The sequence below is a fragment of the Lontra canadensis genome, unplaced genomic scaffold (assembly GCF_010015895.1).
Source record: "Lontra canadensis isolate GAN:19392208 unplaced genomic scaffold, GSC_riverotter_1.0 scaffold101, whole genome shotgun sequence".
In the NCBI taxonomy this organism is placed as follows: domain Eukaryota; kingdom Metazoa; phylum Chordata; class Mammalia; order Carnivora; family Mustelidae; genus Lontra; species Lontra canadensis.
The window spans coordinates 3,837,654-3,851,571 of record NW_022631095.1 but is presented as its reverse complement, the minus strand read 5'-3'; the positions used below and the strand labels follow the sequence as shown (position 1 = coordinate 3,851,571).

General features: G+C 38.7%; 1 protein-coding gene across 3 annotated transcripts in view; it reads left to right on the top strand.

Annotated features, from left to right (window-relative positions):
• Positions 1-13,918, top strand: part of ZMAT4 (zinc finger matrin-type 4) — a 382,200-nt gene that overhangs the window by 209,178 nt on the left and 159,104 nt on the right. For all 3 annotated transcript variants that reach the window (XM_032838006.1, XM_032838005.1, XM_032838007.1), the window contains exon 5: positions 11,653-11,880. In XM_032838006.1, the coding sequence (XP_032693897.1) occupies positions 11,653-11,880 (228 nt within the window). The remainder of the gene's footprint in view (positions 1-11,652; positions 11,881-13,918) is intronic.

Below are 13,918 nucleotides of genomic sequence, written 5' to 3'. Positions count from 1 at the left end.
ATTCACAGAATCCTGAGTTACCATCTTACCCATCTGTTTCCAGCAAGATTCCATTAACTCTAAAGTCCCATGATCTGGCATGGTTTCAATGTTCTCCCTTTCACCACTGGGTATTAATAATGCTCATATTCTACAAACCTTCCTCAGCTACCCACCCCAGGGCCAGTAGACTTGTCTTAAGCTTCTTGTCTTCTAAAAGCCTACCATTCAGGCTCAGTCTGTTTTTCCTTTTTAGCAGCTTTGGAAAAACAGCTGGCCATCAGTCTAAATACTATAATCCTCTATGTGTCTCAAGTGTTACTAAGTAATGCTTCTGCTTCTCCTCTTCTGGCTAAGTAATCCCAAAGCCTTTATTACTCATACACCTTCCTTCCTTAAGCCACCTCTCTGGCTCTTCTCTCTTCTTCTAGTATTGTACAATCTATCCTGGATCTCTCTGAAAGAATCTTAGATTGCTGTAGTCACCACAGCCTTATGAACAGATACATGAACATTTCATGACCAGCGAGTGAGTTTTTCTGACTTAGTCTTCCCACACACTCCCTTGCCTCATGCTCACTATGTTTCTGGTCTCTTTGAGGGCAGCCTCTGTGTCCGTTTGGCAGAACCGATGTCAGTGTGGGACATGGGAAAACATGAAGCAGGAGTTAGTAGATCTTGGTTCCGGTCTTCATTTTCTCTGTGGCCAGGATGTCCGGGAACTAACTTTTATCAAGCAGGCACAACAGAGATAACAAGGTTGAACCATTAGCTCCATTTTATTTTAGGAAATAGTTTGGCTGCAGAAAATCACCCTATCCTGAGTTAAATCTAGTTTGATTTTTTTTCAAAAGCTATTATTTTCTCTCTATCTGTTGCCTCTTACGATTTTGCGAATAGGCTTCTGTAGAATTAATGCAACTTAATGAAATAGTTCTGTTAAACATATTTCCATTGGAAAAAAAAAATAGTATTTCCATTCTAGATTTCAAGCTGCATGAGGACTGGTGTTGTATGCTAATGTGGAACATGATGCCCGTACATGGAGTTGAATGAATGAAACATAAAAATACAGATGATTCGTAAGATTGAAGTAAAGTGAGGTCCATGTCAGGTGCTGTCCGTCCAGTGTGATCCTTCCTAACCTTGGCTGCACGCTAGAAGCACCTGAAAAGCTTAAGAGGCTGGTTTAACTCAGCTCCACCCCCAGGGGTTCTGATTTAATTGGCCTGGGGTGGGACCTAGAGTCTGTAAGCATTCAATGCCTACCAGATGGTTATAACTCTTACAGGGGCTGAGAACTGCTGATTCTAATCCAGTGCTTTCCAAATTTAATTTGCATACCAGTCACTGGAAACTCTCCTGAATGTCCATTCTCATCTAATGGCCCAAGGTGGGACCCAAGATTTTCATCTCCATGAAACTGCCAGGTGATGTTGTGGTCTGTGGAGCACACTTGCAGTTGCAAATTTTAAGCAGCTTCCCCTTCATTAGCTGTTAATGACACCCTTGTCCTAAAAATTCTTCAACAGAAGTCATTTATATTCTCTCTCATGCACTTCCTTTTGGCTGTGACTGCATGGCAACAATGAAGTATGCATTTTGTGGTCAAGCCATAGTTAAATGAACAATTATGGATGATACATCTAAATAATTCAGGCTCTGGGTTGGCCTCTGTTCCCCCAGGGACTAAATTAACCTAATGATTTTCTAACATCGATTTGCAAAGTCTTATCTAGCTTAAAACCTTTTCTTTTTTTGCCATCATCCTCTGCCCACCAATTTCATTGCTTTATATGAGAAGCAGTGGTATATGGAAATGGTCTTTAGACTCGTAGGGATTGGAGGACCTTCTTAAACTTGTAGGGATTGGAGGACCTCGACATTTGACGCCCTGGATTCTCCTGATCCAAGTGTTGGGAGTACCTAACATGATGGAGCACAGTAGCTCCGTCTGTCTTAGAAGACCTCAAGAAGTTCTAGAGTTGTTTCATGGTTTTATAGAGCTAACTCAGAATAGCATTGAACCTTCAGATTTAGCAGTTTCCAAGTGGCACTTAATAAAAAGTACTTTATTTCTAGATTAAATCCAAATAAATACATGCAAAAGATATGCATAGCTAATAATCACATTCATTTAGTTTTAAATATGAAGTAGAGGCAGTTTTGGTACCCTGCACACTGTGGGTTTTTAAGGACAATGCGACTTTTAGGGATATAGGCTGAAGAAGGTCATTCAACACTCAGTGTGAGTGGGGGAAAACTGATTAGGGGAGCGTGCCAGCTGAGAGTGAAGTAGAGATACACACATTCTCATCAGCGAACGGTGTCAGTACTAAAGTCTCTTTAAAATGACTTCTAAGGTTTCAGCTTCCTTCAGTTCAGTCCAAAGGGCCACCGTCTCTCGCTGTCTACTTCTGAACTTAGCCTGTACTTTATCTCTGCTGTACTTCTGGAGCTGCTTGCTTTTTTCATCTTTGAATCCTCCATAAATATTCATAGGATATAAGAAATGATCCAGGAAGTTGGCTCTCTCGTTGAATAGCTGATGCTGTTGGATAAGTAAATCATTCCCATCCGTGAGCATGGGGTATAGATTAAGTGAAATGAGGGATGACAGCAGCAGAATGAAAGAATAAAAGCTGGTACCAGTCCTCAGGTTTCAGCTCACCAGTCCTCCCCGACTCTACCAACACTGTCTGATCTGGGTGATGCCCTCCAGCTCCTCCCTCCAAGGATAGCATCTGCTGGCTTGGACATGGGGGTGCCAGTGAATCAAGGAATCCCTGCCAGGGAAACCCACTCTGCCCTCTGGGACTCTGCCTCTTACCTGAGGTTCATGAGGAGAGGCATTTCTAGCAGCTCCAAATTAGCAGGCCATTGATTCTGGCTCAAGCAATAAGCACATATATTAGGGTGATGTCATAACTCTTAGTGTCCAAACAACTTAATAAGTATTTATGTCCTAATAACTCAGCCAGCACGTACTGAAGGGAAAGTTAATATTTGTATTTCATCCTTAAATAACCATGTTTGCTAATGGATGGGTTTGCCGGTTGGACAGTGCATAAGTCAAATCTTTGCATTAGATTAGACATTGTTACCGTTGTTTCCTGTTCCTCCCTGGTTGGCTGGATGGATTGGAGGTAGACAGCAGCCTCCAGGTTTCCAGGGTCACAAGAATGTGAACTCATTCAAAGGACTGTAGCGTCTCATGTCAAAACTGTGAACTTCCTCAAGATAGTGGTTCCCATGGTCTCTAATGGATGTTTCTATGCTTTTCTCAGAATTTTAAATAATCTTATGGTTCTCCTGTATGTTCACCGCATCATCCCAGGGTACCTCTGTACAGAGTTCGGGAACTGTGGCCATAACCGAAGATTTTGAGTCTGAACTCAGAGGGAGTAAAACACCTTAAGTGAGTAGTGTTTGAAGACCAAACACTGTGAATGCATTGTACCCATAATGCAGCAAGTGTTTTGAAGATCAGTCTGGATGGAGAGGATGCCTTCCTACTAGCAGAATTTCCTAAAGCAGAATTCCTTCTCTTACACAGATAGCTTTATGGCGAATCAACTGTTCCCCTCATTCAACAAGGGTTTATTTAACTGTGTGCCAGGCCTGGTTCTAGAGGCCTGGGATACATCAGAGGACAAAATAGATCAAGCTCTTGTCATCATGAAACCTACATTCTATATCCTCTATTTTCACCCCATGGAAGAACACGGAGTATCGCAGCTTTAGGATTCTTTGGTCAAACAACATGAGAAAATTATAAAAGGACTTTCGTCTCCTCTAAAGTTCTGTTTAATGGCTCATTTTCAAAGATCAGGATTCTGCAGGAAACAGGCATACTTAAGATATTTAGAACCTAATCAGTGACTGAAACTAGAGGGGATTATTCTATATTAATGAAAATCAATGATCTATGAATACTATATTAATGAAGACTGATGATATATGAATGTAGTGTGGGTGAGGAAGCAGTTCCTGTTAATAGGCTGATTATAATTAGAGTTTTGATACAAAATTGAATTGGAATGATGGTTCTGTTAAGTCATCCTTGCCTTTGTTTGTTCTCAGGAAGTGTTTAATGGCATGTATTTTGGAACATGAAATATTTTACAGGGTTCTTTAATTTCCTTCACGGTATAAAAAGAGATAGCACATGGATTTTTCTATTTTGCAGTCTTGGATACTGGAACTCACTTCCAAACATATGAGAAGGAAGAGTGTTACTTCATTTTATCTAAATAACGAGAGTGATTTTGGGGTCTGCCATACAATGGGAAAACAGCTTTTCCCTGTATCTTTTGGAGAAATAGGAGAAGCTGGGTGTTTACATCATATTCTGACAGACCCAGTTTTCTCCCAGCCCATTTTCTCCCAAATCAACAATAAATTAATAAATAAATCACTGCAAGTAAAATCTTCTGCGATTTAATTTAAGACCTAGTTGTGGCGTCACACGTTCCTTAAGCAGTGTTTCCTCCACTTTGCTCCAAAACAAGTTAGCATGAAATGTAGCCTATAGGTAAGTTGTAAAATAAAAATATTTTCCCTCTGCATCAAGGAGTGTATATCCTCTAGTAAAAAACAAATCACCATAATCCACAACTATGAAGTAACTTTTGCTAAGAGTTTGATTTGTAGCCTTCTGGTCTTTATATAGTTTAAATAGGTGGGTGTGTATAATCTAATAATAAGTAATTAGGTTTGCACTCTACATATAAACACAGTTTAGTTTACATTATATCCTGAGCATTTCTGCAGATCACTGAATATGTTTTTTTTTTTCTAAAATGTGTTTTCAGTTGCTTTATGGTGTTTCAGGGTATAGATGCCCATAATTTACTTCATCTATATCCACATATGATCATCTAACTTGTTTTTAACCCTGTGAAGTCTAATGAAATCATTCAAGATTTAAAATGTAGCTATCATAAGCCATTTATGAAAACGTGAAAATCCATGAAGTTGATATTAATTAAAATGTACTAGTCCTTTTCTTCCTTTACCCATCACATGTTTGTAGAGCATCTTTCATTTACACAAGAGGCCCTGTCCTCTGCTAAAGATACAAAGAAAATGTACATTTTGAGCCTTGACCTTTCAGTTTACATCGAGTTGAGGCATTTAGCTACAGAAGAGCCTGGAAGACTGAGCTGTCCATCCACACTGACAGCTGTCTCCTCATCCAGGCGTTGAATGGCCCAGCCAAATTTAGTTGTCAACAGCATTTGGAAAAAAAAAACAAACAAACAAAAAAACAAACAGTGATACTTGCTAAAGGATTCCTACTGTCATTAATTTGATTTAGGGTAGGAAAAAAGAGAAAAATGAAAGGCTGTTAATCATTAGGGACTGGAAATTGGACAAATTGTTTTAGAGAAAATGCATATTTCCAAATAATCCCCACTGAGAACAGATGTTGAAGCCTGGGAAATGTGTTCTGACTCTATAGTTAATCTTTTTGTTTATCTGGCCTATCACTTCCTCCGCATTACAAGAAGCTAGTTGGCATTAAAATATGGTGCTTGGGGCGCCTGGGTGGCTCAGTGGGTTAAAGCCTCTGCCTTCGGCTCAGGTCATGATCCCAGGGTCCTGGGATCGAGCCCCACATCGGGCTCTCTGCTTAGCAGGGAGCCTGCTTCCTCCTCTCTCTCTCTCTGCCTGCCTCTCAGCCTCCTTGTGATCTGTCAAATAAATAAATAAAATCTTTAAAAAATATATATATATGGTGCTTGGTCTTTGTGTCAAAAGATCTGATCTTTGCCATTGTCTTTACTGTTTATTAATTATGGGACCCCATGACAGTTGACTTCTCTCCCTGAGCTTCAAGCTGCCTCGTTGGTCAAACAGGGTTTGGGGACAATATAAAGAAGAAAATACAAGGAACAGACAGAATGGAATAAACTGCACAGTATCATACAAACTTGAAGAATTAAGTTATTACGGATAAGAACATCTTAGGTGAGAAAGCCACATATTTTAAAAGAAGTAAATTCCTAGAACTATTTTCGTAAGTCCTTTGTGAGGATGGACTAATTTTTTGTAATCCTAAAGCCTAGAAAACATCAGGAAGTGGAAGAGGAAGAAAGAAAAGGACAAGGGAGGAGGGAGAGGAGAGATTGGGGTGGGGGAGTAGGGAATGTCAGTGGAAGTTGCACGTTTTGGGGTTGAAAGGCACTTTGAGGCCATGGTCCAGAGGGCAGACAGGCAGGTGAGAATACTACTGCCTGCCAACTGTGTTATCCCCTTCTCTGGCTAAGAACATCCATGTGGTGATCTGACCAGTAAAGCTTTGAGGTCTGTTGCTAGATCCTGTCTGGTTTATTGAAAGAAGACCTGCTCTAGTGTCCCAGGCAGTTATTTCCAAAATTTTTACTAATCCCTTTCTCCAGTGTGATAATCAGGTGTGACCCCAGAATCTAGGATGGCCAACTCATTCCAATTTGCCTCGGCTTCTCCCTGTTTTAGCACTGAAATTCCCATGTCTTGCTAACCTTCTCGATTCCAGGCAAACAGGGATGGTTGGTACTGAGCCAGAAGCTTGGAGTGCGGAGTTTAGATGCTGTGCTAAACAAACAGAGTAAATAGCTTCCTGTTTGAAAGTAGAATTTCCAGAATGATGTGCATTTTGAACTGTCTAAAAAATGCCTAGAAATAGGCCGTCCCAGCAAATAGAAGTTTGGGATAATACTGACTTTCGGTATATCCAGCTGAATTCACAAGACAGGGAGACTGGGATGAGTGTCTACATTTTGATATGTCGCCTTTCCACAGTTTAGTCTTCCTCCCCTCCACCACACATACCTCTACCCAGAATCTGGTCACTGGGTTGCTAGTATTTGTGTTTATATTGACTAGTACTCAAGCCCTGAATGACACAATTTAGAAGAAACAAGAAAACTCTGGGTGGCTGGTACTTTATTTCCTTCTGTTGCAAAGAGCATCCATCCATCCATTCATTTAGAAAGGCATGGGATATATACATTATGTGAGTGATGTCATGCAACGTGCTGAGTCATGGAGAGTCTGGTTGTACACAGTGTTACGTTCCAGAGTGAGGGAGTGTTCTGAGAGAGGCCCACACCGGGTGCTCTGAAAATATTTTTGTCCTTAGATCAACTGAGGTTATTCTACCAGGAAGAAACAAATATAGGACAGAGATGCATATTATTTTAAACTATTACTCAAGACAACTTAGCCAACAGTTGAGAACTTGCTTCTTGACAAACATTATGCAAGACATAAAAGGGATATTGAAAATGATTCCATGTCAGGGGATTCTTAGAAATCAAGTTTTAGAGACTGACTTGTTTCTATTGTCTCGAGTATTAGAACAACTTAGGCTTATTTTAGTTACTCTGAATTGGCTCCAGATCCATGATCTTCTGATCAAAATACTGGGGGCTGAATGTGTCTTGAGAATCAGAAATTTTAGGATTTTAGATATGTAACTGGGTACAGATACCATATATTATGTTTCAACAGATCTAAGCACTCCATGTTTAGGGACATCAGTAAATTCTATTGCAAAATGTATGTGTGTTTACATTAAGTGATTATATATATCTTACTATATATCATATATTTTATTCACATTTATTTACTTATTTTTATTTAATTTATAAATTTATATTCATATATAATTATATATAAATATATATGGTATTTATATAAGATATAATATATATGATATATATATATTTCTATATAAGAAATATATATCTTCTATATAAGATATAATATATATGATATATATATATATATATATATATTTCTATTACAACTATATATAGCCTCTTCTGAATTCAGGTCAGGTTTTAATAAAAAATGAATCATGAAGAAAAATTTGAATTTTAGTGTTTTTTAATTTTTTTCTACATTGAAACAAGGGATTATGGACATGTATTAGAGAAGACAGCACACACCAGAATATCAAGTATTGAAGTGTGAGTATTATGATCTAATTTCCCTCATACATGCACACATACGCACACACACAGGGGTGTAGGCAACCAAGATTATAAGGCGCTGCTTAAGAAATGTCAAATGAGTGGTTCAGTTAGTTAGTAAAGTGCTTTGAGTTTAGAGGGAGAACTACTTCTTGTTTGGGTTGTCAAGGCCTCACAGAGCAGATGGGACTGAACAGCACCCTGCAGGACAGGTGTTCAGCTGGGAGGAGAGAGATGGTAGACCAGGCTGGGGATGGTGCCGGTCAAAGGTAGGCAGTACAGTGCCTTAGCAGTTCAATGTGCATATGACTTTCTGCTTGGGACCAGGGATCAGAATTGTTATTTAACTTTTATAATATTAATATAGAACATTAGCTGCTATTTTGGAGAAACCTTTATATCTTGGAGATACAGAGAAATTGATCAGGGTTTTAAAAAATGCCAAATGATTATTATTTCCTTCTGTTCCATAGATAAAGATGTGGCATTTCTGTTACTGCCTACAAAATAACTGGCTCTGTTGCTGTGGGATATAGTATGTAATTTTCTTTTATGCAAAGATCTAGGAAGACTATTGTATAGTCATATTCAAACAAAGTCTGGCAATATTTGTATCAGAGCTTCTCAACATTGGCTGTATTTTGGAAACATGGACCAGGTGGTGTGGGAGGAGGGCATTAAAGCATCCTGATGCTCTTACCCCAAGAGTCTAATGTAACTGAACAGAATTGGCCTGGGGATAGTCTGGACATGGAGATTTTTAAAGTTCCTCCTGAGTCTAATGTTTCCCCAAGGTTGAAAACTACTGGTTCTGATGAATGAACTCTTGGTTTTAAGTTGTACAGAGAGGACGTAAAGTCAATATTTAACTAAATATTTTTTCAATGAAAATAAAAACATAAACCATGAAATTTAGATAATAATGAACCATACATCAGTTAAACTGCTTTGTCCAAGATGTGTTTTCAAACCAAACAATAATCTTTACCCTACTTTGTATTCATTTTATTAGAATAATATACTTTTGCCAAAGAACTACCAGGTTATGATCCAGGCTTACACACAGATTTAACATTATTTTCTGGAAATTGCTCTCTTCCCATATAACCTCACAGTTTGACATCCAGTCAAAGCCATAAAAGAGAGAGAGAGAGAGTTTCTATAATTTGTTCCAACCTCACACTATGCACTTTAAAGAAATGGTGACCCTGAATTTTAACCTTGTGAAAACCAGAGACATCAGAGATTTGCCAAAGATCACACAGCTCAGTGGCTGATGGAATCCAACCCAACCTTGATTTCTTTTTTTTTTAAAGGTTTTATTTATTTATTTAACAGACAGAGATCACAAGTAGGCAGAGAGGCAAGGGGGGGGGGCAGGCTCCCTGCTGAGCAGAGAGCCCGATGTGGGGCTCAATCCCAGGACCCTGAGATCATGACCTGAGCTGAAGGCAGAGGCTTAACCCACTGAGCCACCCAGGCGCCCCCCAACCTTGATTTCTGACTTTGAGTCAAGGTGGTTTCCACTCCCTCACGTTGCTGCCTTTGTTGGCCTTTTTAGGAAATAAAAACCAGGTTTGGTTTTTATCGAGATTGGTTCAATTATTGAGATTTGGTTAATGAGATTGGTTACCGTTGGAAATAGGAGCTTAAGAAAAATTAAACTTTGTAGCTGTATTAAGGAGAAGAAGCTATAATACAGATACATCATGAACCTAGTTTCTTGTGTGAAAGATAAGATTATCTTATTTGATGGATATTCTGTTGTGCATCCTCCCTGCCAAAAGTGGTGTGTAAGATATCAATAGACAAAATTGACTCAGATGGTTTGTTAGGGCCCAGATTAGAGAAAAGGAAGTTATGCTTCAAGAGGCAACATTCATTCTGATGGCAGGCATTTGATATGTTTTCCATTGCCATAAAAAAACAATAGATAGATATAAATCCTCAGAAATTGATAAGGCTGCAGGAAACTTCGGAAGCAAGATCCAATTTTCTTCAGAAAAGTGGGTAGAAGTCCTTTTACATACAGGTCAACTGTGTAGCTTTTATTAGCATTTCTAAGTCATAACAGATGATACTGGGTGGCTGCTGGGGTGGTGTGACCCACTTTGGGGCTTTATTTTCACATGGTGATATATGACTGAATCTGGCAATGAGGCTTTTAAGAGACCGTACCATTTCTCTAAGTCCCAATAGAAATAATATCATTTAGTTTCATCTAAGCTAGCTAAAACTTCTCTATTTGATAAAATCTCTGGAAAGAGAAGAAAATACTTTTTCAAGGTATTGCCACAGTACTAGTCATTTCTTGACTCAAAATGTTATTTAGCAAGTATTTATTTGTACATCTATTATTTAATCTGAGAGAAAAAAAAAAGCCCACGTTAAACTGATTTGAAAGCTTGGGGAGTTGATTAAGTGTTTACTTGTTATTGAGGTTCCAGATTTCGGCTTTTCCTTGGAATGACCCTAATATTCATGGTTTGCCAACTGCACTCCTATGTAGCAGAAAGTACTGCTATATTGCATTATGACTAATGGGCCATATGAGAATTTAAATTGCTTTTTCTTTTGTAAAATATTTGGATTAGAACCTTTTTCCAAAATTAAATCCTATGTGGAACAAAGATGATGAGGTCTAGAAAAATAGATAAAATTGCTTATTATAAAATTGCTTATTAAGAAGTATAAAAAGAGTCTTGAGAGGTATTATAAGGAACATGGGCCTTGGAAGTTAAGGATTTGGTTTGGAGTCCTGCCTTGACCGCAACTAGATATGTCATCATCCGGGGAATGATTTGGCATCTCGGAAGTCCATCGTGTGAGATGTAGAACAGTAATCCAAGTCGTAGTTACTGTGAGGATGAAAGCAAATTGTATCTTATAATGCAAAAGGAAGTTATTTTTACTTTCTGTTAGTAAACTCCTTCGAGTTAAGTTCTTTTTTTGCCTCCGGGCCAAAAATAACTGAAAGCTCACAATGGAATGTGTTAAATTAATAGCTGGGGCTGAGCAATCTTAAAATAGTGTTATTATGCCTTTTCGGTTTAGATAAGCAACATCTGCTCTACACTGTTTGTCTTTTGGTCTTTTAAAACAATATTGTACTTTCAACATCAATTTTAGCAGGTATGAGTTGAAAATAACCTATCACAGTAAACAGAAGAAACTGACAATAAAATTAGCATGATTTTGTCGACTGGTACAATTCTTGTACATGAAAGATCTGCTTCTGTCACTTGGGCAAATCCTTTATTTTTTGGTTATTTCCAGTTATAACATACAAATGTCTCATTCATTCATTCATTCATTCAGAATCTTTCAGGCCATTAGTGCTCAATGTTTACTTCAAGCTTTGGCTGCAACTTGATTGGTGGATCCTTCTCTTACCTCCAAGAGTTTATTTTTGAAAATCTTTCATTTTTTCCTAAGGGATGGTCCCCTAAACTATCAGATTTAAGCATAACAACGTGAGAAATCTGATCTCAATAAATCAGGAATTTTCAGTGGTATCCCAGCTTCAGAAATGAAGGCTGGCGAAGATCATTTTCCTGCTTTCATTAAGCTCTGGATTTCGAGCTCTAGAATGAACTTGAGACTCTTCCATCTTCAGATATTGAAGAGAAGTATACTTAGTAATGGACTGAGTATACTTAGTAGTAATGGACTAACCTGTCCTGTGGCTCTCTCTGGTTGTTTTCCTTCACAGCAACACCCCTGAACTCACTTAAACCTCCACGGGTGGACACTGCTCCAGTGGTCTCATCTCCCTATCAAAGAAGAGATTCGGACAGATACTGTGGGCTCTGTGCAGCCTGGTTTAACAATCCTCTCATGGCCCAGCAACATTACGATGGCAAGAAACACAAAAAGAATGCAGCAAGAGTTGCTTTATTAGAACAACTTGGGACAACTCTGGATATGGGGGAACTAAGAGGTAAGAGAAACTCTTAATGTCTGCCTCAGAACCGGGCTTTCAGAGAAAGATTGTGTTTTCACAGATTGCATTGATTACTAAGGAAAAATCTAGGCTCATCTAAAAGGAATAGAAGGGAAAGGAAATGAGCAGTAAACTAGCTTAATTTTTATAATCTCCTTCATTTCAAACTCTTTGTTATTTCCATATTTTTATTGACTATTTTTCAGATTGAAGCCACCCATATATATGATCCAGATACCTTCCTTCTGCTTTAACCCCCCTTTTTTTAAAAAAAAGAAGGAGAGGGGAGGGGCAGAGGGTGATGGAGAGAGAGAGAATCTCAAGCAAGCTCTGTGCCCGAGTGGAGCCTGACACGGGGCTGTATCTTACAACGCTGAGATCATGACCTGAGGGGAAATTAAGAGTCAAATGCTTAACTGACTGAACCACCCAGGCGTACCTCTTCTTTATCTTTAAATGCCTTGGCTCATGAATGCTTTTGTAAATGAGGGGTATGAGAGGAGATGCTACAAGGGCCAAATAACATTATCTTATTAAAACTTTTGTGCCTTTATGAATCCAGCCCAAATGAACGCAGCATGTTGAGTCTAATTAATAACTTAAAACAAACCCAAGTCCCTTTAATAGAAGTATCTAGGATGCTGAGGTAAGATGGTTCCAGCATATGGTCAATACCCAGCTTCCTTACCGCACCCTGCCAGATGTTTTCTCAAGTGATGGAAAACATGCAGCATTTGAAATTCATATGGGGTTTCACAGAAGCTGCTGAGTAGAGACTTGGGAACCCTAGGGGAGGATCATTCTCATGGATTCCTTAGGAAGACATATACCAATTAATGAGATTTGATAGGGTCTTTCATCACCAACAACCATTTAAACATTTTTTGATCACCTAAACATTTTTGATCAACTCATGTTGGCAGTGTGTAAGTAGAACAGAATCACATAAAATACTTTTTTTCTGAGAAAATACACGTTCTCAGGAAAATTATTTTGTGAAGGGTGCTATGAGTACTCTACCTCAAGTGTTACATGGGTTAGGTGAGTTTTTATGGGCTGGCCAAGGATCATTATTCATAATAGCGCTAATAACAAAATTTGCAATTCAATTTTGAGAATTTTGAGAATGCAATCTGAGTTTAAACTGGGGTCTGTGTGGAGCCTACACTTCTTCCCCTAACTGGGCTATGCCTCCAAGAGGTTTCATTGTAGTCAGGAAATGCGCTGGTATAATTCTAGACCAGATAAGTGGGACTTAAGATCAGCTGGGTGAGCTGAAGGGGTGGGGAAACCTCTAGTTTTGTTGGTTGAAGGAGCCTTCACCCAGGAAGGGGGTTTGAATGGGAACTAGAAATGTGGGTAGCATTTCAGCGAGCCTTCCATGTGAGCAGAATCATGTATGTACAGGCAAAGAGACGGGGAATCATAAGCTGGCAAATAAACATGTTATCATAAAAGAATGATCTAATACTGTACAGATTTAGGATTGGAGGTCCATTAGTACTTCTATAGAGCTTGATTAGAGATGGATTTTTCCAAGATACATCATTAAGAACAACAAATAAGAACAGACATTAAAAACACTTTATTCCGAGTTTGTTTTTAGCTATAGAAAAACAACACAGGGCTTCATATGACAGAATATTGGCTAATTTCATCTCAGAGCCTTTTGAATTGTTGGTGCTATTGCTTTTTCTTCGGGGATTTCTTGTATTCTCTGTCTATGTCTTGTTAAAAAAAATACAGAGTCTCTCCATAGCTGAAGGCCTTCCCGAAACTTGCTGTTACTGGCAGATAACAAGTTGGCTCAGTGATTCCTTCACGGCAGGGCACTGAAGGAGAAAAATAGGGCTTTATTTATGTTTTGTGCCAGATATTATGACTTGTAGAAGAATTATTTCTAGAGCACATTCTTCTTGTCTGTTTTGAATTATCAGTGTTGCATCTTTTATGTACAACCACAGTTAATGACTTGGGCGTCTGAATTCTGTAACATCTGAGCAGCTTGTCTTTTATACAGAAGACAAAAAAGGCT